The following is a 24137-nucleotide window of genomic DNA, read 5'->3' as shown; positions in this document are numbered from 1 at the left end:
CAAGAATTTGTTCTCTCACCGGTATAGGGTGGAAGGCAGTTGCACTGGTAGCGGGCAACGTCATCGATGCACGTCCCCTGATTCAGGCAAGGGTTGGAAGCACATTCGTTGATGTTGATCTGGCAGCTGGGTCCTGGGGAAAGAAGGAGATCTGCAGGGTCCCACCCAAATCTGTGTGATCACAAAGCCACCCAGGCGTCCTTCTCCAGACCGGAACAGCAACAGGCTAGACATTCTGAGGGCTTCCCAAAAAACCCGGAGAGGCCAGATTGGGGTCAGCTGCTTTGCTGGCCCACCTACCCAAATAGGATTGTCCTCCCTTGGACAGATGTTAATCCAAGCCCTTCCAATTTAGCCAGGGGTGATCGATCGGTGGTATTTTGGCTTCCTTTCCTTGAATACCTATGCTAAGCCGATGATCAGTGCGTAAACGAAAACGAATCTAGCCGTGGCTCGGTTGGGGAGACGCCGGGGTGAGGTCCAGGCTCTTACCACTGAATCCCTCCTGGCAGGTACAAAGGTAGCCGCTGGTCATATCCTTGCAGGTTCCACCATTCACACAAGGGTTGGACTCGCATTCGTTGTTGTTGATGTCACAGTTTGTCCCACTCCAGCCCGGGTCGCAATCACACTTGTAGCTTTGATTCCAGGAAACAGATACAAAGCACCCATTTATTGGATTCTGCTGTTTTGTTTTAAATAACCCTTGCCTTATGATGCCACTGAACCACCTCTAGTGCACTCTGCAGTGTATGAATATCCCTATAAAACATAACCTGCAGGGATGAGCAGCAGCAGGAAGAACAGCATGCAAATGCTGCATTATCTCCAGCAGCCAGAGAATAGTAGCGAATCTGAAACGGTTCCTTAAAAGGCCCAGAAGAACAAAAATAGGTCTCGGAAGGACCAGCTCACAGCTAATGTTATTGGGAAGGACACCCTACAGATCGGCACCCCACTTCTCCCTTGTCCTTCAGGGAAGGGTGCCTGGAAAATGACTTTGGATTACGACTTTGAGGTTTATGGGGTATAAATGGGCAGAAGCATTCCAGGCCAATTGGGGCCCGGGTGCGCACTGTTTCAAAAACAGCAGGCCCCAACGGACAATCTAACTTGCCCCGTGGCGGTCACCTCCGACTGTATACAATTTCTGCTCAAGAACGTGGCTTTCAATTCTCCCTCCTCCGTCGTCCTTTTTTTGCGGCCGCTCTGAGCGTGTTCATCAGGACAGAGGCTCCCAAATAAGAGCCTTGATTGATTAAGATGCTATCAAGAAACGCTGCCCGGGGCAGTTAATTTAGCAAAGAACCTGTGGCAGTGAGAATGCTGGGCCTTCCGGCACTCAGGACTACGAATAGAATATGAGTTGCTGATCAGTGAACTAAAGGGGCCGGGTGATGTTTCTAACCGTCCTAGAGGCACCCCAGAGGTTGCTCATGATGGGAGGGTGAAGCTGGTTTGCCACTCCCCACACCCTAGAAACCTTGGAAGCTGCTTCAGTCTGGACCAGAACTTTGGTCCAACCAGCTCAGCATTGCCCAGAATGATGGTTGGTGGCTCTCCAGGGTGTCTTATCAGGGACTTCACAGGCCCTTCACCTGGAGAGGCTGGAGGGAGAAATTTGGGACTTTCCGCATGCCGAGCAAGCGAGGTGCTTGGCCACCCCCTTACAGCCTATCCTCCTCAAATCCTGCATTTTCTTCCCACCAAGATCCCAGCTCTGAGATCAAAAGAACAACGCAACATGGATGTGTTTCATGCCTTTATTCTTTTGTATTTAAATCTGATTAGAACATTTTTAAAAAATAGGCATTTATTGATTTCAATCACGTCTTTCCTCCCAAGGCTTCACACCCTCTCTTCCAATTCTATCCCTACAACAGCCCTGTGAGGTAGGTTGGGCTAAGAGAGCACGATGGTCATCCAGGAGCTTCCATGACTGAGCATCCACCTGAACCTGCATTCCCCTGGTCCCAATCCAACGCCCTAATCCCTGGTTCCCCAACGGCAGCTCACAGAGGTGAGTGTGTCAAAAACACCCCACCTAGCAGCCGCCTGGCTCCCTACCCTTTTAATCGAAACAAGAGTTTTAACAAGTGAATCGATGGGAATCGGAGGGTGCCCCAAAACAACTCCTCCCACTCCTGTTTGATTTCCCCAAAGGCCCCTGGGCCCACAGGCATTCTGGGAAAGGAAAGAGAGAGGGGCCCACCACCCAGCAATTCCCCCAAAGCACCCACAACAAGCTCTCACGCTTCCCAGAGGCCAAAGTGATCCCCCCCAAAAGGGGGATGCCCCCCGCTGGTGAGTGCCCCTCCTGCATGGCCGCAGCCTCGCCCGACGCTCACCCGTTCAGCCCGTCGTGGCACTTCCCGTGAACGCAGGGGTTGCTGCTGCACTCATTCACTTCTGACAGGCACAAGGGGTCATGGAAGCCTTCTGGGCAGAGGCATGTGAAGCCGTTGATGCCGTCCTGGCAGGTGCCACCGTTATGGCAAGGGTTGCTGGCGCACTCGTCCACATTGATGCTGCACATCTTCCCTGTATGAGAGGAGAGGACCAAGTGGGGACCGTGAACCAGTGCTGCCAGCCAGCTGGGGGAGGGGGCACCTGCCCGCTGTTCTCCACCCTGCCCTCACCTGTGTATCCTGGCTCACAGGTACACTCATAGCCATTGATCTTATCGATGCACTTGCCATAATCACACGGGTTGCTAGCACATTCGTCCAGGTTGATTTCACAATTGGGTCCTTGGAAAAAGAGAATAGCAGTTAGGAAAATGGTCCAAAGGTGGGCATCCAGTGCAAAGCCAGAGGCATTTGTGAGTCGCCGGCTTTCAGGGGGCTCCTATCTCATGCCTCCCCTGAGACCATGATGCCCTATTCTTCTCAGTGACTGACATCTATGCAACAGTTTCTCAGAGAGTGGGGCTCTGGAAAATCTCAGGATTGTTTTAAGGAAGTTTCTCTGGTCCAAATCCAGGTATGGAGGGGTGTGGGCCAAAGCCTTAGAAAGCCAAAGGAACAGTCACGCCCACAGGGTGGGCAAGAGATAAACAAACAGTGAAGCAATTTTTCAGTAGATGCAGCAATGGGGCTTTCACTCCTGATGACCAGTGAAACCATCATTAATAAGATTTCACAAAATTAAAATCTTACACAATGACCGGCAACTGGGGTAAGACCCAGAGTTTGACCTGCCAGGGCAAAAATTTGTTTGGGGTGCTCCCCTCAAAACCAACCAACCAAGTTTGATTCTGGAGACCAGCACATAAAAGCTGTAAGCTTCCCCATTATCAGCGAAGAGACCCACCTCTTCTCTGAACCACAGGGAGGCTGTTAGAAAGGAAACCAGGAAGTCTCTGCTCTGATGCGCATAGATTGGCATAGACTGGTTTTAAAAGGGAGGTCATTTGGTGCTGAAATTCTTGTTACTCCATCCCATTCATCTCAATAAATCTTGTTGAAGAGAACCATTGTCAAATCGTGCTTGGAAAACAATTGCCCCGCTTTAGGCAACTGCTAAAGTGCCAGAGATACTCTCCATCAGCTTGCCCCAAGTTGGTGCCTTCAAGACACAGGGAGAATCTTGGCAATTTCAGCCCTACCATATTTGGGAGACATCAAGTGGGGCAGGCCCAAACATCTCCAGGGCTTCTTTCCTTGACCTGAAATACGTGGGGGCTACAGACCGGCCACCCAGACAGCTGTGCTCCAGCCTTTGGGGGGAGGGCCAGAGAGAAGACCGCCCCCTTACCTGTGGTCCCTTTGAGGCAGAAGCAGGTGTAGGCATTGTTCCTATCGTGGCAGGTGCCCCCATTCTTGCAGGGTTGGCTCTGGCACTCATTGATGTTGATATCGCAGCGGTGCCCGGTGTACCCAGGCTGACAGAGGCAGGTGAAGGAGGCAATGCCATCCCGGCACGTGCCATAGTGACAGGGATCGGGGTCACATTCATTGATGTCAGTCTCACAGTGGGTGCCGGAAAAGCCTGGGGGACAGAAAGGAGGAAAGGGGTACAAAGATTCACAAGAGCAGCGCTCAGACGTGGAACAGCAAAGCCAGCAGACACATCTGTTCCACGGGGCAGCCAAGAGGCTGTCAGGCTGCTGGGAAGAGCGGCTGGCCTAGTCTAGTGCTCAGTGGGCCAGCAGAGGCCTTCAGGATGGTCTGTCCCCCAGTTGGTTGTCCTTAACCCTGGTCAGAAACCAGCAGCTAGAAACGCCCACTAAATGCTGCACTCCAAAGGGTTGGACTACACCTCCCAGAGTTCCCAGCCAGAATGATGGGAGTCAGTGAGAAAGAAAAGGAGCTAGGTTGAGTGGGCAATTTGAGAAGGGCCAAGTCCTTGTTCACCAGAGGAGAGAAATATGGCCTCCATCTGCACCAATACTGCCCTCCCTAACGTGGGGCCAACGTCTTGGTGAGAGCTCGCTAGATTCATGACCTCAATCTGACGTTAAAAAAACCAATTCTTTAAATTCAAAAGAATATTAATCAAGTGGTGAGCTTGTGTGCTGTAAAAGAACGCCATTCTTGTTTCTGCCCCCCCCCAAATGAACTCTGGGACGTCTCAGAAAGTGTGAATGGTGGCTGGCAACAAAACCAGGCTACCCAAAAGCAAGGAACGGTTGCGAGGGGAACGCTCATCTCGCTGTTTCGGATAAACGGGGGTGTTTGTAACTGGCCACTGTGGAGTGACAGCCTGAGAAGAGGTGACCCACCATTTTGGGAGGGCACCCGCAGCAGGCTCCCCTAATTTCCAGCAAGCCCGCCCGCTGTGGCTTCCACTCAAGAAACTGCAGTGGTGCTGGCAGAGCTCCTTCGGGTTCGAAGCACTGGAGGGTCTCCCTGTGAGCCCCCACCACAGGGCTGTCCCCCGTAGCCCCCCTGCAAGGCCCACGGAGACTCTGCAGGGAACGTGCGGCAGGAGACAGGCCGGGTGGCGGAGAGGCTGCCATGCCAGGGAACAGCAGCGAGCGGCTTCTTCCTGGAGGGGGCCTCCTCCTCGCTCAAACACAAATGCTTTTCTTCTCCCTCCCCCCCACCCTCCCTGCCTGTCTGGATCCGGCTCAGGGAGGCGGTCCAGGCATTCAAAAGGGGACAACAGCAGCCCCATTCTCTCTCCCTCCTCCTGCGAGGGGGGAGCCGTGCAGCCCGAGGCAGCGGACAAAGGCGGGGGGGGGGTGCCGGCGGCCAGACAAAGTGGGTCTTTGACTGCCCCCACCCCTCCCCGCCCGGGAAGCCCACATTGCAGCTTTTCATCGCCGCTGCTGCCTGACCAAGACGCTCATTAGGGAAGACGGCTCTGGCAGCAGCCCGGCCCCACAAAAGTCCCTCTGTTTGCTGCGGGGGCTCCAGGCCTCGGTTTTGTCCAAGGGTGCCTTGAGCTTCCCTCGCCCGGCACACCCGGCCCTGCGCTCTGGGCGGCGGGGGGGCAGCCCTCTTTTTCTCCTGCCCAGAGGCGAGGGGCCAGAAAAGAGGGTGATGGTGCAGAGACGGGTCCCGCTAGTTTGGACAGAGCAGGGAGGCAGGAAATGGGGGCACCCCACTCCCCCCGCAACAGTTTGGAGCTTCAACTTCTGCAGGACACAGCTAACTCTGGTTTTCTTTTCTTTTCTTTTTTCTCCCTTTTCTGTCTTCCCCTGGACCAGGCCTGCAATATGGAATAACTTGGGGGCACCGGGAGAAACAAAAGGGGTTAAAACAGCTTCTCCTTTAGGGTTGTTTTTCTTTCAGTGCCGCCGGTTGGGGTGATGTTAACGATGGTGTTGAACTTTAAATGGAATTCTAGATGCCGTTAGCCACTTCAGACCGCAAATGGGAGCAGGCAACACATGCATTTGTAAAACAATTTCAGATAGAAAGAGAAAGGGGGGGAGGGGGGGAAATCTGCCCAGGGAAAATCATGCCAGGCAGGACAGGAGTTATGCTCATCATTTTGGCCAGCATGTGGCCATCATGCTAGTGCTGTTCATGATCCACGTGGCCAAAAGCTGCCTTCGATAAACAGCCAGTGTTCAGTGCCTACCCACGAGACCAGGAAGTATATGCGCGTGTGTGCATGTTTCTCCAATATTCAGCAAGCTTCAAGCCACTGCAGGCTTCATCAGTCATCAAACAAAAAGTCCCTGTTTAGGGCCTTTTGAAAGGAGAAATTCAAAAGAATCATGATCCTTCATTCTTACTTTCTAGGTATCTCTCTCTCTCTCCCTCCCTCCCTTTCATCTCCTATCATTTTCCAAAATATTCCACAGCAGGAACAGACGCACTTTTTTTTTTCCATATTCCATATCATTTACCATGCAAAAACACCAGGAAAGGGTGTTTGTTCGCTGTCACCAACAGGACCTTGTAGAAGAGACTGGACTTATCTGGCCTGCCCCCCAACTCCCAGCTTACCTTCGGTGCATTCACACACATAAGCGTTTCGTCCATCCACACATTTGGCTCCGTTCTTGCAGGGCGTGCTGGCACATTCGTCAATGTCATACTGACACAGGTGACCATTAAATCCTGTGGGGACAAGAAACGGGGAGAGCGTGTGACCCTGGGATTCTTCAGCTCCTGCTCCCTGCCAGGAAGAACCCCTTGGAATCAAGGTGGGGGCCTTTTTCCGCTCAGCATCAGGTGTCCTCATGTGCTCCAGAAATGGAACAACACAGAGAAACAGTTTTTGCACACTGACGTCTTCTGTGAACAAAAAGGGACTCAAAATGACCAGAAAGTTTAATTTTATGGAAGTGCACCCTCCCCCTCTTTTAAACCATGCAAAGAAGGGTGTGTAGCCCGACAAGCAGAAAATACGCAAGACTTGAAGGATTTTCAAGACTGCTTATACAGTATCCTCTCCCTCTGCTTTTCCCACCAGCATTTTCAGACAGATTGAGAAAAAGCTGGATTCAGCTGGATGTTCAGTAATTATGGCCATTTCCTGCAGATAACCTGAAGACCAGAAGAACCTCCTTCCCACCTTGCTCCAAAAAGGAACCATGAGAAATAAAATCTAAGTCAATTGATGGTACGGCGGGGGCTGCCTACGTTCCCACCTCGTCTTTCCTCCCCAGCAAGATTTAAAATTCCACTTTGGACCATAGTAACAGCAAACCAGCACTTTCACCCGCCTCCCTTGGCAAACAGACTCGCTGCCTGGCTTGGCCCCGTGAGTTTAGGCCTAAAGCAGGGTCACCAAACAGTTGTGTTCACAAAACATGCCATCCCAAATGAAAAAACCACATAGGATGGGACTAGAGGGCTCATTTGCACAACTAAACCACAACCTCATCAGCCCATCCTTTCAGTGCTCTTATGCTGCTCTCACAGCCAGACTGGAGATAAAATGAGGCTGCAAAGGTGACATTTTCCTATAAACACACACACACGTCCAACACGCTCTTTTTACAATGACCGCATTTCCCTTGCAATGGTGGGATACTGTGGTAGGCAGAAGGAGCAGATTTCAGGGTCTCTTTCCCATTCATTGGCACTGAGTCCCGGTGATTTTGGCCGTGGTCCTGGACGAGCCACGGCCGCCCCAGCCCTGAGGATTCCTCATTTACATCTCTAAGGCCTCCGCATCAAAGCCCGTTTCACGGATTAGCCACCCCCTCCCCATTCTCTTGCTCCACCCCACAGCCTCAACGGTCCCCCGCCACAATCCAGCCATTCCCAAACCGGGGGCCTCCTTCACGCCCAAACTCTCTGCTCTCCCGGCTGGAAGAGGCAGAAGCAAGCCTTCCAAAAGGGCCCTTTTCATCTATCTGCAGAAAGGAACCTCCTCTTTCTGCATCAGCCGCCACCAGCAAGGCTGCTCGTGGGGCATCTGGTGTAACTGACGTGGCACTACAAAGAGATCCACGTGGCCCTCTTTCCCTTGTGGCGGGCATCGGCTTGGCTGGCACTGCATGGCGTTTCAGCTCAGGAGGAGGGCAAACCAGCTCAGCCCCATGGGTGCTTTCAAGCACTGGTCTGTCTCAGGCAGACCCTGCACAGGAGGCATAAAACAGGAAGAATGACGTTTCCTAGGGCAGATTAGGAATAAGCGTAAATTGGAATAAGTGTCCTGGCTTAGAATAGGGCATTTGCTACAATTCCTTTCAGAGCTGCAGGGGGGAAAGAGGATTTAAGAGCCCAAACAGCGCAGGGGTTATAACCTTGGGCTGGACTAAGAAGACTTAGGCTTGACTCTCCCCTAACCCACAGGGCTCAGCCTAACCTACTTCAACGGGATCAAACTAAAACAGACCCTCATGAGATTTCCAAGGAAAAGGTGGGGGTTTCGCGTAGTAAACAAAAATAGGTGTTGGGACAAAGCAGGGTTCCAGGAATCCAGCGAAAAACAGCTCCTCCTTTTCAGTGCCGACCCCACATTATTAACTTGCTTTACTGGCCCACTCTGCTAAGCCCATGGACTCAACCTCCCCTTCATTAGCCATTCCAAGCCCCCTATTTTGGGCTGGGCTAGGGGTATAAATCCAATAAACCCCCTCCCTTCTCTCTTGTTCTGATCTCGCCTTCCCTGCCTCCTCTGCAAACACAGCCTGCTCAGGCCAGCCTCATCCCAGGCTTCCTCTGCACAGGACGCCAGAGACTCAGAAAAACGAAAACATCCACCAAAAATAAAGCATCAGAGAGAACGTCCTTGCAATTCTTTGTCTCCCCCCAAAGATTGCACACGTTTTCACCTGCTTAGTTTTTTGCAGAACTTTCTAAAAAGCTGATCAAAAAGTAACACCCCACCCTCTCCCCACCCATCAGATGGGTTTCCAGGGATAGACAGCTGCTGGACATGGAGGCTTTCTCTGCCAATCATGCATAGTAGTAGTGATAGTCCCTTGAAGGACTAACATAGAAGGGGCAACATTTCAGACCTTTAAGAGCCCCTCCCCAGCATACCCCACCCTTCTCCTTTGTTGCCCAAAGCAAAAATACCACCCCCAGCCTCAGGGCCCCTTCTCCCCCAACTGCCGCTCTGGCCGGGCTTAAATCCACCAGCCTCCGCATTGCCTCTGGGCGGTGGATTAATCCCAGCTCCATCTCCACTACAAAGAGCTTTGCGCTGAAGGCAAAGATCGATAGATCGTCTTCCCCGGCGCCCCCTCCCCACTGCACATACCCATGGGGCACAGGCAAGCAAACTCGTTGATCTTGTCCATGCAGTTCCCGTTGTGCTGACAGGGGCTGCTGGCGCACTCATCCGTGTTGATTTCGCAGTAAACGCCCTCGTATCCTGCAGGGATAAAAAACAGGTGAACAGGAAACCCCACACGGCCTCTTTTCCACTGGAACTGGGTCAAGACACATCGGGCAGAACAGGCCACCCTCCGACAACTGTCCCCCATTCATTCTCCAGCTTCATGGAAGTGGCCCCTGCTGGGTTTTTAACTCCTGTCACACCAAGGGGTGCCCTGACAAAATCTTGCAGTGTGCCCTTACCCTCAGCCAGCCCCACATTCTGCCCCATCTTTTTCCTGCCCTTCCACTCACTACGAACTTTCTAACACAACAACCTTTGCTTGCAGCTAAGCATTCTCACTCTTCCTTAGATAACGTCCTTGCTCTTGCAGTTTCCATATACGGCACGCCAGCCTTCTGCCAATCTTAGGGTACGTTGAAGCAAGCCCCTCCAATTCTTACTGGCTCACTGAATGAGGTTTTAACTCCTCTGAGCTGCAGTTAGCCAGTCCAGCCCAGCGACTTGATTTCCAACGTTCTTGCCAAGGGATCAACTCAGGCCTTTGAAAAGCAGGCCCTGGCTGGGTGTCCAAGAAGGGCAGATGGGAGGGAGAAAGGAGGAAGTGGGAAAACAGGGCACAGCACAAGATTCTCAACCCTCCGGTTGACTTCAACAGGATGCTTAACCATGTCAGTTAAAAACCTTTAGGCTAAAATTGTTTTTTAAATTTGCTTGCCAGAAGCCAGCCAGGAAGGTCGGAAATGGAGATTATGTGACCATGGGATGCTGCAATGGCTGTAAATGTGAGCTGGTTGCCAAGTGCCCAAATTGTGATCACATGACTGTGGGGATGCTGCAGCAGTTGTAAGTGTGAGAACCGGTCATAAGTCAGTTTTTTCAGCACCGTTTTAAGTCCAAACTGTCACTAAATGAATGGTTGTTAACTGAGGACTACCTGCATGCAATTGCAGCAATTCTGTTTGGTTAACGCAGGCTTAGCCTGTTGAGGATCCAGAGGTGTTTTGGCCTGGCTCACCCACCACTGCTTCGGCCCTACCCACGCTTGGCATGTGGCCCTCAGCAGACTACTGCAAGGGGACTGGATCGGAGGGCACCTTGGGAAGATGGCACAGTTGCAAAAACAAGCCAAACCCCGAGGGAGGTGAAGACGGGCTCTTCCTCCTCAACCACTGCTCCACCAGCACACCCCCAAGGCCCCGAGAGCAGCCCGCCCGAGGGGCACCAAGGAAAGGAGAGCCGGCAGGATTACCTGGCATGCAAATGCACTGGAAGACGCCGATCTGGTCTAAGCAGGTGGCATCGTTCTGGCACGGGTTGGAGGAGCACTCGTTCACGTCGATCTCGCAGCGGGGGCCGGAGTAGCCTGTCTGGCACTGGCACTGGAAGGAGCCCTCCGTGTTGATGCACTTGCCAGCGTGTTCACAGGGATTGGCACCTGGCAGACCAGAGGAGGGAGAGGTCAGGGTCCCCCGCCTGGCGGAGGGCAGCAGTGTCCCTAGAAGGCTGGGTGCTGATCGGCCAACGGGGCAAGGCAGAGCTACAGGGCGGCTTTGTCCGAGCCCTTCTCTTTGAGCTGTCCCCCATCCCCGATTCAAAAGCAACCGCTCCTCACAGCAGCTTGTCCAACTGACACTGCAGCAAACAAGGCAAATGCAATTTCCTCTGGGGACCCTGAGAACAAAACAGACCTGGGGAGACTATTCCAGGGGCCTGCCCTGCAGCACTTGCTCTGGTTCAAGGGGCCACAACCAAAGCCAGGTCTTTGCCCAGCTGCAATCCTCCCCCCATTCTTCCCCTTGCAAATGGGCCCCCCAAATCCTGACAGGTCAAGAGGAAGGCAGCTGTTTCTTCCGTGACGCTCCCCAGCAGCTGACGCCCCCACCTTCCATGGGTCAGTCCCCCTAAATCGGGGCCAAAGTGGCCAATATTGGGTCGATGGCCCTACAAGCCCTTGGATTATCAGCAGTAGCAGCAGTACTATTAGTTAAAGTATTTATTCATAAAGTATTTCTGAAATTATCTTCCTACAATTAACGTTCGGGAGTCAATGAATAATCTGAAGTCACGAAGGGGCCGATGAGCCGAAGCGTTTGGGGACCCCCCGTCCAAATCCAAATCGTCACCCTCCGCATTCGGGGCAGACACTTTCCTGGTGCCAGCAGACCGACCTTCTCTTGCCCCAGATCTCCCTACATTTCGTCTGGCCTGCTTCCTCCATCCTCCCTATGGCCGGTTTCCTGATCTGATCCTTGCCAAGTGCTCTTCCCGCCAGGACCGGCTGGCAGCATCAGCCTACGCCATGGGGACCGCTCCCCTCCCCCCGTGCCAGGGGCCCTGAGGCCGGTGGCGGGCTCTCACCCAGCAGGCATTCGTCCACGTCCTGGTTGCAGGCTGGCCCCGTGTACCCGGATGGGCAGGTGCAGATGGCCCTCCCGGTGACTGGGTTGGTGTCGCAGTTGGCCCCTTCGTTGCAAGGGCTGCTGATGCAGGCATCGTCAAGGTGGCAGAGCAGACCTGCAGGGGGGCAGAGGCCGGGCTCAGAGAGGGAGCCTCCCTTCCTCCAGAGGAGGCTCCTCCAGCCGCCTGCAGACAGCCAGAGGCCCCCCCGCCAACACAGACATGACTGGGTTACCGGACTGCAGGCTTGCGCGCTGTATGGAACCGTATCCTAGCTAAAGAGGCCGGGTTCACATTACAGGCCAAGCCAGAAAAATACCAGCAAGCTAAGCACTAACTAGACCAGCATGCTGGGTGAATGCAGTCACTCAGGTCATTAACAGACCTGGTTTGAGAAGGCTGGGAGGGCACGTGCCCAAAGGGTGACTGGGCTGTGCTGCACTGGCAGTGCCTCACTGACCCAAGAGAATAAGCTCAGAGGTGGCCTTCTCAGCAGCTGGAACTGGGCCCTGAACCAACAGCAACATCTGGAGACCTCCAAGAACCACCTCTTGGCTCTTGGATAGTCGTCCCCAGCCAGGCCTCCTCCAAATGTGTTGGGACTGCAACCCCCAGAATTCCTAGCACTTTCCTGCAATCCTAGCACCTGCAGAGGGACCTCCAGAGGGAAGCAGGTAGGGGAAGACTATGCAACATGCAGTAAAACTGACACACCTGCACTGTCCCAGGGAAAACTGCAGGACCATTGATCGTCCTGCTGGGAATTAAGCAATCTGCTCACACATGCCTTGCACAGTTTAAAAAGGAACTAATGACCAACCCATCAACCTTCTACCAGAAGGAGATGAAATTCTTCTTGCTGTGTAGTCAGACTCCTGTTAGGTGGTTCCTGCTTTCCCTGTTGCTACTTTCCCCATCCTGCTACACCCCTCTCCCTTGGATACACACCTGTCCGCCCGTGTGGGCATTCGCAATAGAAGGAGGCCACCCGGTCGTGGCAAGTGGCCCCTGCAAAGCAAGCTGCACTGGCACAGTCATCAATGTTCTCGCTGCAGTCCTCACCAGTCCAACCATTGACACAGACGCAGTTGTAGCCACCGTGGGTGTTGTGGCAGGTGCCACCGTTCTGGCAAGCGTTGGGAATCAACTGACATTCATCCACATCTTCGGCACAATACTGGCCTAGAAGAGAAAGAGTGAGGTTGTTCAAGTTGCTGCTGGGCAGGAAGACTCAAAACTGGTGCGCATCAAAGTCTCTATTGCAGTGTTTCTCAGCCTTGGCAACTTGAAGACGTGTGGACTTCAACTCCCAGAATTCCTCAGCCAGCTATGCTGGGTTGGGGAATTCTGGGAGTTGACGTTCCACATGCCTTCAAGTTGCCAAGGTTGAGAAACACGGCTCTATTGCATTCCCAGGAGAAGAACAGGAAGTGCTATATTTAGGCTCAAAAATATAATGAAGTCTGTTGGCTGAGCATGCTTGTCCTTAAGCACATACACGATTCCAGCCAAATGCTGCATTTTTATTGTGTGTGTCTGAAACACAACCACAGGTGACACGGGCCTACAGGTCAGTGATGTAAGATCTGAAGAATCTTCCACAGTAATTCATGTTTCCTGTAGAGTTTCCCCAACTTGCCCAGGCACCTTATTTCTTTGCAAAATGGGAATATTACAAGAAGTGAGAATTATGGATGGGGAATGGACAAATGGACTAGAATGAAGCCTCCAACTGAGTGCTGTCTTGGTTTCAGAATCCTAATTTTAGAAACAACAAATTATGGTTAAAAAAAAAAGAAGCAGCAGCTCGAGGGTTGGATTTCAAATTCAGCTCAAGCCAAGCTCAACATTTTCCCCAATTCACCACTATTTTGAGGCATTTGCAAGCCCTAGATCAGCTTCCTCTACTCTGGTGCCAGATGGGCCACTGGTCTTAGGAACTGTAGTCCAAGACATTGAGAAAAAGGTAGGTCAGGGAAGGGTGGTCCGAAAACATAAACTGGCCTCTGGGAGACCTGTGTCCATCTGGGGCAAGGCCTGGCTTTTCTCCCTTTGGGGTCCCCAATCCCCCATCAGAGTATCCTCACCTGTCCATTCAGGTGGGCACTGACAGTTGTAGGTGTTCACCCCGTCCACGCAGGTCCCTCCGTTCTTGCAGCTGTTTCCCGGACAATCGTCAACATTTTCTTCACAATTCTGGCCTGCAAAGCCTGCCATTTAGGGAGGAGTGAAAGGAGAGATGAGACCCATTTGCAGTCCCCTCTGATAAGGAATGAAAATATCAGGGGCGGTAAACCCGGAGAAAGACCCTGTTTTCTTTGCAGAAGATCCAAGGTTTAATTTCCAGCATCCCCAGTAAGAGACTCCAAATCTAGAATTCGCTGCCAGCCAGTGCAGGCAAACTGGAGCTAAATGGACAGGCTGACTTAGTAAAAAGCCACAGTGGGATAACAGATGCATGTTTTTGCTTAATGTAGCTTTCTTAGCAACATATGGAAGAGGTCTGCCACTAGATTCTTCTGCCTTTTTTTTTCTGATTTCCCAGTCTAGCTTATAGCTTTGGGATTGCCTATCTACTTTGTAATTATTTACAGGTAGTCCTCGTTTAGCAACCACAATTGGGACTAGCAACTCAGTTGTTAATGAAGCGGCCACTGAGTGAAGCCACGACTGTGCTTATGATCTTACTTCAGCTTTCCTTTGCTTTACCAACCTGCAAAGGTCATAAATGCGAGGATTGGTCGCAAAGTTACTTTTTCATCCCCGTGTAACTATGAACAGTTGCTAAATGAGGACTACCTGTAATTCAATTGTGGTGGTGCCTGACTCTGGACTTCCTAGTGGTCTCTCATCCACTTACTAGCTCAGTGTTGATTTAGCTAGTCAAATGCAGTGTTTGGCTCCTGCACTCTTAGATGCTAGTGATAGTCCTGGACCAGCTTTGCCTCCTCTGTTGGAAAATTTATTTTCTTGGATGCAATGGCATTAAAATCAGCAGAAGCAGTCTTTGAACCCAGTGCAAGAGCTTCACAGCGGTCCCACCACCTACAGCCAAAAAACACCCGCTCGGTGGGCAGCCGGGCCTTCAGCACTGCAGAGAAGAGCCCGCATCCAGCCCATGGTGGATCAGCAACAGCAGGATTCCAAATCGCAAAGGACAGGAAGCCACGGGGAAAAAACGTCAGCCACTAGTGAGTGAGGTAAATAATCCAGCCTTCCGTGGCCTGGTGCTTTCGAAGAATCTTGGGATTGCAGCTCCCAGAACTTCTAGCCAGCACCAAGCTGGGGATAAACCATGCTTTAGGAGAGCCGTTTTCCTGAAGCTTCGTTCTACTGCAACATGTCCCTTCCTTCCAAGAAATGGATTGCAGGGAGAAGAAGAAAAAGACTGCAGCCAGCCCGGTTTATCTAATTTATTTCAAAGGACTGTTATCTTCCCATCTGAAACCCCAACATCTTCGTAGAATTTGCCAGATGGGGGCATACAGTCTATAAGCCAAAGACTGGCTGGTAGCTGACTTGTCCAAAGGAAATGGAATTCCACTCACGCTCTGCAGTTTCTCTCTTCCTCAGCTGCAGAAATATGGAGCAAAAGAGAAAAACCAGCCTGCCACTAGCTGTCTTTTCCACTTTTAACGACAGCCCCAAAGCCTAAAGCGAGTGTCCTGCTCCAGTTTTCCTTTCGTGGCTTCCTGTCTTTTGCGACTCGGAGTTCTGACGTTGCTGATCAATCTTTCTATCGGGGGGGGGGGGGAATCTGAGGCTGACTCAGCAGAGCTAGTGGAGAGGCGTTTCTTAGAAAACTGGGAAACCAATATGAAGTTACAGATATTCTGGAGACTTCCAGATGTATTGGTCTTGAATTCCCATCATCTGCAGCCCAACACATCCGGAGGGCACCATGGAAGGAAGGACATCTGGCATAATATAGTTACCTGAGCAAAAACTAATAGATATCCTGGAATAAAATGGATGGATGGAAGGAAGGAGAGAGAAGAAATAAAGGGAGGGAGGGAGGAAATCTGTACAGATCTTGTTGCACAAACACTAAGTTCCTTTCTTACTTTTCTAGTACTCCAGCTATTGTTTTTTGTATTATCATTTATAGTATCAACTGAAATCACACCAGAGAGCATTGCTTTATTGTTAAAGCTGCTGCCAAACAAAATGTATTTATTTACTTATTTCTTAGGTTTACATCCAGGCCCAACTTACCCAGCTAGCTTCCATGGCTGGGGATGGGCGTGAACCTGGTCTCCATGGTGCCACCTTAACCACTAAGCCATATTTGCCTCTGTTTTTCAACTGTGCCCACAACACAGGCCGGAAATACATTTGTGAGAATGCTCAGACCCCTACTCCTATTTCCAAAACCAAGGCTTCGTGGGGGGATAACTAACTGGTGGAAACACTTGTGAGCCTGTGCAGAACGCCTTTCCCACCCCTGAAATGCACACTGTATGGAAATGCTTTTGAAGAAGAGGCTTCACAAACTCTCCTCCCCCTCAAACTGGCAGCCCATTACCCCTCAGGCATTCCAAAACCGCCAATTAGCAAGAAAGGGGGCTATTTCCCTGTCCTCCATCAACATTAAGGACCCCCAGAAGGCTTGAAGGTGGTGCAACAGCAGGGCTGGGCAACAAAAGATGGTTATGGGACTTTTTTGGTTAATGGGTCCTTGGTGCCACATTGCTCCTCCTTGATTACGTCGCTGCTGTTATCCAGTTCTACTAATCATGGTCATAGCTAACATTGCTGGTTTTCTTCTTCGTGATTTGATGCCTACTCTCCTCATCATCACCAACATGTCCCCAGCAAGGGATAAAAGCAATTTCTCTGCAGCAAACAGTGAAGGGCAGCGGAGGAAGGCCTGTCTGGGTCGGTGGATGCCAGGAACAAAGCAACAGCTATTTTCATTTCCTTATATGGCTTTTCCACAGATCCCCACTTTTTCAGGGAAAAAGCCACAGAGCAGAACAACCAAAGGGGCCAGTGAACTGCAAACGCGTGTCGTTTGCTAATGGTTGTTTTAAAACAAACCGTATCCTAGCATCCTGCAGAGGATTGACTGCAGAGAGGAGGGAGCCAGGAATGCAAATGGTGGACACTGTAGGAAAAGGGGGGAAACAACCAAGCCAGGGGGGTGAGGAAACTTAACAGGAAGGGAGGGAGGGAGGGAGGGAGGGAGGATGGATCAGGCTACCATGTGAAGGCAACGGGTACCCAAAATAACAGAAGTTGGCAGAAATCTTGTGAGCTTGCCAAATCTCTCACAAGAGTGCTGGAATCATGCCTGCTGAGATTTTGGATATTTCCAACCATGTTTTTTAAATGTGCCTTCCAGAGATGCCCTCCTTGTCACTCTTGTGTCAGCAGCCAGGTATCAGAGAGAGAGCAAGGTGCCCCACCATACCTGCAAGGCAGGTGCACTCGTAGGCAACGTCTCCGGTCTGCTGGCACGTGCCCCCGTTCTGGCAAGGCGAGGGGTTGCAGGGCACGTAGAGGTGTTCGCAGTTGGGGCCCGTGTAGGCCTGCCTGCAGTGGCACTGATAGGAGCCAATCTCGTTGACACAGGTCCCGCCATTCTTGCAGATGGGGGGTGTCCGGCTGCACTCGTTCAAGTCCTCCTTGCAGGTGGCCCCATGGAAGCCCTGTGGGCACCTGCACACATAGCTGGATTCAAATGGCACGCACTGGCCACCGTTGGCACAAGGATTGGATGCACAGGGGTCGGCCTGCTGACACGTCTTCCCTGCAGGCCAAAGAAAGGACATTTCATGTCAAAAATGCAAGAATAGCCAAGAACCCAGAAATGCCACAAATATGATCTGAAAGACTTCCATTTTTCAGTCCTTTTAATTTTTTTTTTTAATTGCAAACACCTCTATCTCAATTCACACTGAGTTCTTTAAAAACGCACATATTTTGCTGCCTGTTTCTATTTCTAGGGTTTTGTACATGTAAACGACACCGGATTCCTTGACCTGAGGCTTAAAAATTACGAATGCGGACAGCGACTGTCCATGAGCTGCAGACCTGCTCTGTGGAGCAGCATCTAACTCCATCCTCTGTTCCCCTCCACCATGATGGGCAGAACCAGTTAAATTGGTGTTTCTTTCAGGGCAACCATTTTTAGACCGTCTGCTCGTGACGGAAAAAAATGAAGTTACGATTATGGGTTTTACTGAATAGTGGGTTTGCTTGGATAGAAATAACGTCAATATGGATAAATTAGTGGTAAGAGATTAATTTATTTCAATTATCTGTAATTGGGATAGCTGGAAGTCATTTCTTTGTTCTTATCTTCTTTCTACTTTCACATTTATAGTTTGTGCCTTTTTTCTTTTAATGCTATCTTCTATCTTTACTGTATTTACTTTTGTATTTTAACTATATTCTGATGAAAATAAATAAAGCTTTTTTTAAAAAAATCGGTGTTTCACAAACTTGGCCACTCTAAGATGTGTGGACTTCAACTCCCAGAATTCCCCAGCCAGCATCAACCGCGCAAGGCCGGGTGTGCGAGTTGCCCCCCAGGGCACAAGTTGCTCTCTCACCTGACCAGCCTGGAGGGCAGCGGCACGTGTACTCAGACAAGGAGACAAGATCACAACTCCCTCCGTTGCGACAGGGGCCGCTCAGGCAGGCGTTCTCCACAGGCGTCAGGCACAGCTTATCGTTGAAGCCCAGGTGGCACAAGCAGCTGTAATCGGCGGTGTTGCCGTCAACCATGGGGTGACAGGTGCCAGCATTCTTACAGGGGGAGCTGAGGCATGGGTTCGGAAACTGGCACCGATGGCCAACGAAGTCATTGGGGCATCTAAGACAAGGAGGAGGAAGGATCAGCAACAGACACGCAAGAACCATCAGCAGCCGCCCAGCTTTCCCTCGACAGCTCCTCGCACAACGGCTTTGCAGCGCCGCCCAACCTTCTCCCCTGCCGCTGTTGGCAGACGGCGGACAAGACGTTGCTGCCAGGGAGATGACGAAGGGGCCGGATTCAACAAGCAATCGCCTTAACCACACTGCTACAGACACGATGTCTCTGGCTAATTTTATAGCCCTGTGAGTTTTTCTTAAAATAGTTTTTCTTAAAGAAATTGTCAGAAGAAGAAAAACAGTACAAATCTTGAAAGTGAAAACCAAGTAATAAGTAAAGTAACAAGTGAAAAAAAGTACTGAGAAAGAAATAGAGAAGAGAAAGAAAGGAAAAGAAAAAGTTTTATTGTTTTATTGTAAGCCGCCTAGAGTCCCCCCCGTAGGGGAGAGATGGGCAGTGAATAAATTTATAAAATGAATGAATGAATGAATGAATGAAAAAGAAAAAGTTGTAAAGAAGCAGTTTCCGGTCTTCTTAACAGCAGTTATAAGTACATTTATATTTTGTCCTCTCTCTCTAAGGGTACAACACAATTTCCTTCTTTCTAGAGCCTACCCCTTCTAATCATCAAACCCATAAATCACAAGTTCTTTTTTCAGCAAAAAGTCCACAAGGCATTTCCAGTCACTAATAAATGTAGTTATTGTCCTTTCCCTAATCAAACAAGTCAATTTTGTCATCTCTGCTAATTCTGTCCTTTTCATCATCCATTCCTCCATTGTGGGTATTTCAGAATCTTTCCATCTCGCCGCAGTAATTGTATATAAAAACAGTCTTCTATAACTCTTTTCTAATTGCCTATCCATTAGTCCCAACAAGAAGAGTTCTGGTTTTAATTGAATATTAATCCTTAAAATTCTTTGTATCACTGTATGTATGTGAACCCACAGTTTTCAGGCTTTTTTGCAAGTCCACCAGGCGTGATAAACTGACCCTTCGTTTTCCATATTTCCAACATTAATCTGAAGTACCTTTATACATTCTAGATAATTTTTCTAGCCCTATGAGAGTCTTTAAATAATATTTTTTATCTCTCTTGCTCTGGGAACACTTTGCACGATAAATGACGGATGCTGATGGAAAGTAAGCAAAGAACATTCACTGATTCTCCTAAATATCACCTTCTACTGCAGAGACCATCTCTCACCTGTGCTGTTCATCTGCCTGCTTGTCCCAAAAAAGCCTCTCTCTCCAGCTGTTACATTTTCAAACATCTCTTTTTTGGGGAGAAGGGATTTACAACCAACTCCAAGCTTTAAATTCTGAGATTCTGGGGATGATGGGATCTTAATAGATGGGAAACAGTTTGCAGATGGGCTATTCCGACTTACGACCTGTCCTCATATTCATGACTGTTGCAGCACCCCCGCGGTCAGGTGATCACGGTTTGGGTGCTTGGCAACCAGTCCGCATTTATGACCGTCGCAGCATCCCAAGGTCATGCAATCACCATTTTTGACCTTCCCATCCGGCTTCTGGCAAGCAAAAATCAATGGGGAACCGTGTGATTCACTTAATCCCTGCAGTAATTTGCTTAACAACTGCCACAAAAAAGGTTGTAAAATCGAGTTAGATTCGCTTAATGACCTTTTCACTTAGCAACTGAAATTCTGGTCCCAATTGTGGTCATTAAGTGAGGACTACCCATATTTTATTGTCTTTTGAGATTTCTTAACAGCCTTCTGCCGGCTGCTGGAATCTTGGGAACTGCAGTCCCAACACAGTGGGGTGATGCCAAGTCAGGGACCGCTGCTACCCTGGATTTCTGCACACCCTTGGTCTTGCTGGAAAATCTCTATCGTCACAATGCATCAGGTTCAGAAGATTGTTATTAGGCTCCGGGGCATGCAGGAACAGAGAGAAGAAACCTTTGGAACAGACCTCCGGCTGAGGTCCTGTGTGTGAATGATGCAAACTGCAGTTTGCTCATCCACGAATGCCTGACTGGGGGGGCTGCAAACCACAAGCATCTGCAAAGCCCTATTTTCGTTTTTTTTCCTTGCCAACTTGCTTTTTCTCTTTTAATGGACTAATTTATATAGTTCTATATGCACTGAGAATCCTCCAAATGCATAAAAATGGCCTGTTTATTTGTGGGGGGGGGGCAGGGCTGCATTTTGCTCAGTCAACCACAACTTCTAATTCACAAAAATGCATTTCAGTGACCAGGTCCAAAAACTTGCAAAAGTTTGGGAAGATCAGCAATTTGCCTCCCCCATCCCAAAGGGCTGCCAATGGGAGCATAGTGTTTGTGTGTGCGCGTGCAAAAAAATCTCACGATGGCATCTTGCAACTGAAGCCCCCCACCCGCTTTTTTTACAGGCGTCACAGCGCATGTAAAAAAGATGTAAGGCCATCTAACCCAAAAGTGGTTTGGATTTCCCCCCCTCGAGAAGCCAAATGCAATTGCTAAATTTTTCACTCCTTGGGGTAGATGAATCCCCCAAATACAGAAAGCCACTTTTTTCTCTGGACAGATGATTTAGGATTTAGGGGTTTTACCGTTTACCATTCTACCAAGCTCGAAATCCTCACAGTTATCACCACCATATTAGGCGAACTAAACTGGGTTTGATTCCCATTCCCCCTAATGCTCAAAACCTAACAGGTCCTTCTGCGTCTGCTGAGCTGTCTAAAGACACCTTTTTGTCCCTTGCAAGCCTAGTCCTCCAAGACAACAGTGTCACCCCTTCCTGAACCAAGAAGCTCTTCCACAATCAAGAGCCAAATTAAAAGGCCCATCACCCAGCAGGAGGGGCTTCCATTTGTATTTTCCTTTCTTTTCTTGAGAAAGTTCGCCTTGCAACGGCCATCCGCTGGTCACTGGCCATCTGTTACGCATCACCAAAAGGGGCCAGAGCCAACTGGCTCATCAAAACACCCCCCCCCCAAACCAGAGTAGCAGTGTCGCCATTTGGCATGGCCCTTCTGAAATGAGGGGTTTGAAGAGGATGGCAGCGGTGGGTCAAAGCTGGTAACAGGCTGAGCAAAAAAGCTGAAAAGAGGAAGGGCCACTGTGGGCTGGAGAAACCTGACTGGGGGGGGGGGGCATGCTCTGGGCTGTCTGTCTGGGATCTCTGCCGGGATACGGAGGAGCCCAAAACTCCCCGTTTTGATGCTTAAAACACGGTCCCCTCGCTGGCTTTCTCTCTCTCTGTCACCATCTTGGAAAGCCTCCATGCCACCGATCTGGCATTCTGGAAAGGGTGTTCCTGTGTGTGAGAGCGCGCTTGTGTCTTGGCACCAGCTTCTCTCTCTTCCCTCCCCTGGATTTTTCCTCTTTTTTTTTGTCTGCAAGCGAGAAAGAAAATGGGAAAGCCTTGAAGCAAGCTCAGCATTCAAAAGAGAAGGTTGCAAATGCCGGTAGCACACTTTGTCAAGCCGGGAGCTGCGTACGCATGGACCTGGCGCCATATTGAGGCTTCGCATCCGTTTTCAATGTGCGTCGCCCTGGATTGCCTAGGAGAGGACACAGCTTCCCTGCTCCTCAAGCATCCCCTTGCACCTAAATCGCATTTCCTGGGCTTTTTGGGATGCCAAGTGGCACGTGGTCCGCAGAAGTTTCTGCAAGTGCTTGCCGGTCTATTTTTTAATGGAACCTGCCCCTAATTTGCAATTTGCACAATTTCTACCAAATGATTCCCTTTTTCTTCTCCTCCTCCTGTTGTTGTCCCAGTGATCATCAGATCCAGAAGTTTCTTCCTCAAAGTTCCTTCTTTTTCCACCTGCTGCTAAAAGCCACTTGGCAGTTGGGGGTGGTAACGCAAAATGAGCAGAACTGCCTTGCATGTTGTGCGGAGATTTTTTTTTTTTTCTAAAATATAGTTAATTAAGGAGAAAGCCAAGGGTTTTGTTTGTTCTGGGTGCCAGAGTGGGAGGGGGCCACTTGGCCAATATTCCACAACCGCTGCGGGAAAGGGCTCGGGGGAGCCCCCAAATGGGGCTTGAAGGTCACAGTCACGGCCCACCCAAGGGGCCTTGATATGCAACGTGCAAAGAACTTTTACAAAAGTGCCTTTAATTAGGCAGCTTTGCAACTTCTCATCTCAATGAGCAACAACCGAGTGGAAGTCCTTTCGCTGGATGGCAACGAGGCATCCTGCACATTCCCCCTGCAGCCCCAGAATGGAGCCGCCTTTCCTCTCTGCCCCCGCAATTTCATCCCGCGGGATGACGCCGGGAAATCAGCTTTGCTCTTCTGCTGGCGGGACCACCAAAGGCTCAACTGGGGGGGGGGGGCGTGCCCAGAGTTTTCGAGATCTCCCGGGGAGATGGCATCCTTCTGTGCCCTTCCTTCCAAAGAACTCAGTCACAGCAGAAACCAAATAGTAAATGGTAACTGGGGGAGGAGAGGGGATGAAGGGGCAAAGCTGTAGTTGGCGGATTGGCAGACACACTAAGTTTCAAATACCATCCTTAAAAGGAGAAGGAAGGGAAGGGAAGGGGTCTTTCCCCTCCCTCCCTCCCTCCCTCCCTTCCTCCTTTCTAGCGTCCACTTCCATTCCTCTTTTTGGAAGCCCATGTGAGAATCCGCTGAAGTTTGAGGACGCTTTGAGTTAATGAGATGGGCAGGATCCAGATCAAATTAAAAGAAAAATGGGCACCACGGCATCTGCTGGGAGCAGGTGTGCATTTTAATGAGGGGGCAGCAGCTGCCACAACACCCGCCCCCCGTACCCCAGCCCAAGACACGGCCGTGGCAGGCCAATGCTGAACGGGCAAGGCGGGGGGGTCGGAGAGCCGCGCTGCTGGGGCTGTGCGACAGGATCAAGGGACCCCCCCCACCCGCCCCAGCAGGGCCAGAGCAGCAGTGGAGGCATCCCAGCCAGAGCAGCGGCTACAATTTGCGATTTCCTTCCCTCCCCCGCAACTGTGCTGCAGCACTCCTGGCTGGTTCTCAGGCAGACCAACCAAAGCGTCCTGGCTCCATCCATCCCCAGGCACCGCAGAGCAAGACAGGGAGATTTTCAGGCGAGGAGGAGAGAGAAAAACCTATCCTGGGGTGTTGCTCTACAGTAGCAGGTTCCCCCGGGGCAAGCGATGGAGTCCCCAGGACGTGCTGGGGGCCGCCCCCAATGCAAAGCTGGAAGAACTTTTGCTGCCAGCACCCCAATACAGGGATGAGCTTCCCAGCTCAGCTCTGGTGGAGCTTGGCACCCATGTGCCACTCTCTAGAGTTTGGGAACTGCCTGGGCACAGAAGACTGCCCACTGCTCTCTGAGCAACCTGCGGAAAAGGCCCTGGCACTCGGGCCCCAGAGGCAGGATCTCCTAGCTATCTGGATTAGCAAAGCCAAGGTTCTCACCTTGATCTGGGGCATCAAACTGACCTGCTGATGCCACCCACCTGTGGACAAGAGGGATCAAGTGGAGGAGGCCTGCCCATTTCTGTACACTAAAAAGAAGTGCTGAGAGAGATCCAACGTTCCATTTTGGAGAAAGGCTTGAGCAGAGGGGGTGAAATGGCTGTACTGCCCTGCTGTGGACTTGCGGTTCCTTCTCTCCACGGGTTTTTGCTGATCTATATCCAAGAATGTGCTCATACCCACAGCTCCCAAGCCACAGCACACCCAGGAACTGTTTCGGCATCGCACGCCCAGTCCCCATCACAGAGCTCAAAATCATCCTTAACTGTTCCAGTTTCACAGCTGTGATTTCTTGCTTCT

The 24137-nt window shown here is 50.7% G+C and overlaps 1 protein-coding gene across 1 annotated transcript in view; it reads right to left on the bottom strand.

The window, feature by feature from the left end:
- Positions 1-24137, bottom strand: part of NOTCH1 (notch receptor 1) — an 85605-nt gene that overhangs the window by 30544 nt on the left and 30924 nt on the right. The window contains exons 3-15 of the mRNA XM_063316205.1: positions 18150-18412; positions 17006-17344; positions 13680-13802; positions 12541-12774; positions 11554-11709; positions 10445-10630; positions 9115-9228; positions 6402-6515; positions 3757-3990; positions 2640-2750; positions 2349-2541; positions 493-638; positions 20-133 (exon numbers count right to left, since the gene is read on the bottom strand). Coding sequence (XP_063172275.1) covers positions 20-133; positions 493-638; positions 2349-2541; positions 2640-2750; positions 3757-3990; positions 6402-6515; positions 9115-9228; positions 10445-10630; positions 11554-11709; positions 12541-12774; positions 13680-13802; positions 17006-17344; positions 18150-18412 — 2327 coding nt within the window. The remainder of the gene's footprint in view (positions 1-19; positions 134-492; positions 639-2348; positions 2542-2639; positions 2751-3756; positions 3991-6401; positions 6516-9114; positions 9229-10444; positions 10631-11553; positions 11710-12540; positions 12775-13679; positions 13803-17005; positions 17345-18149; positions 18413-24137) is intronic.

The sequence above is a fragment of the Candoia aspera genome, chromosome 16 (assembly GCF_035149785.1).
Source record: "Candoia aspera isolate rCanAsp1 chromosome 16, rCanAsp1.hap2, whole genome shotgun sequence".
Classification (NCBI taxonomy): domain Eukaryota; kingdom Metazoa; phylum Chordata; class Lepidosauria; order Squamata; family Boidae; genus Candoia; species Candoia aspera.
The sequence above is the reverse complement of the archived record's forward strand: the minus strand, read 5'-3'. Positions and strand labels throughout refer to the sequence as shown.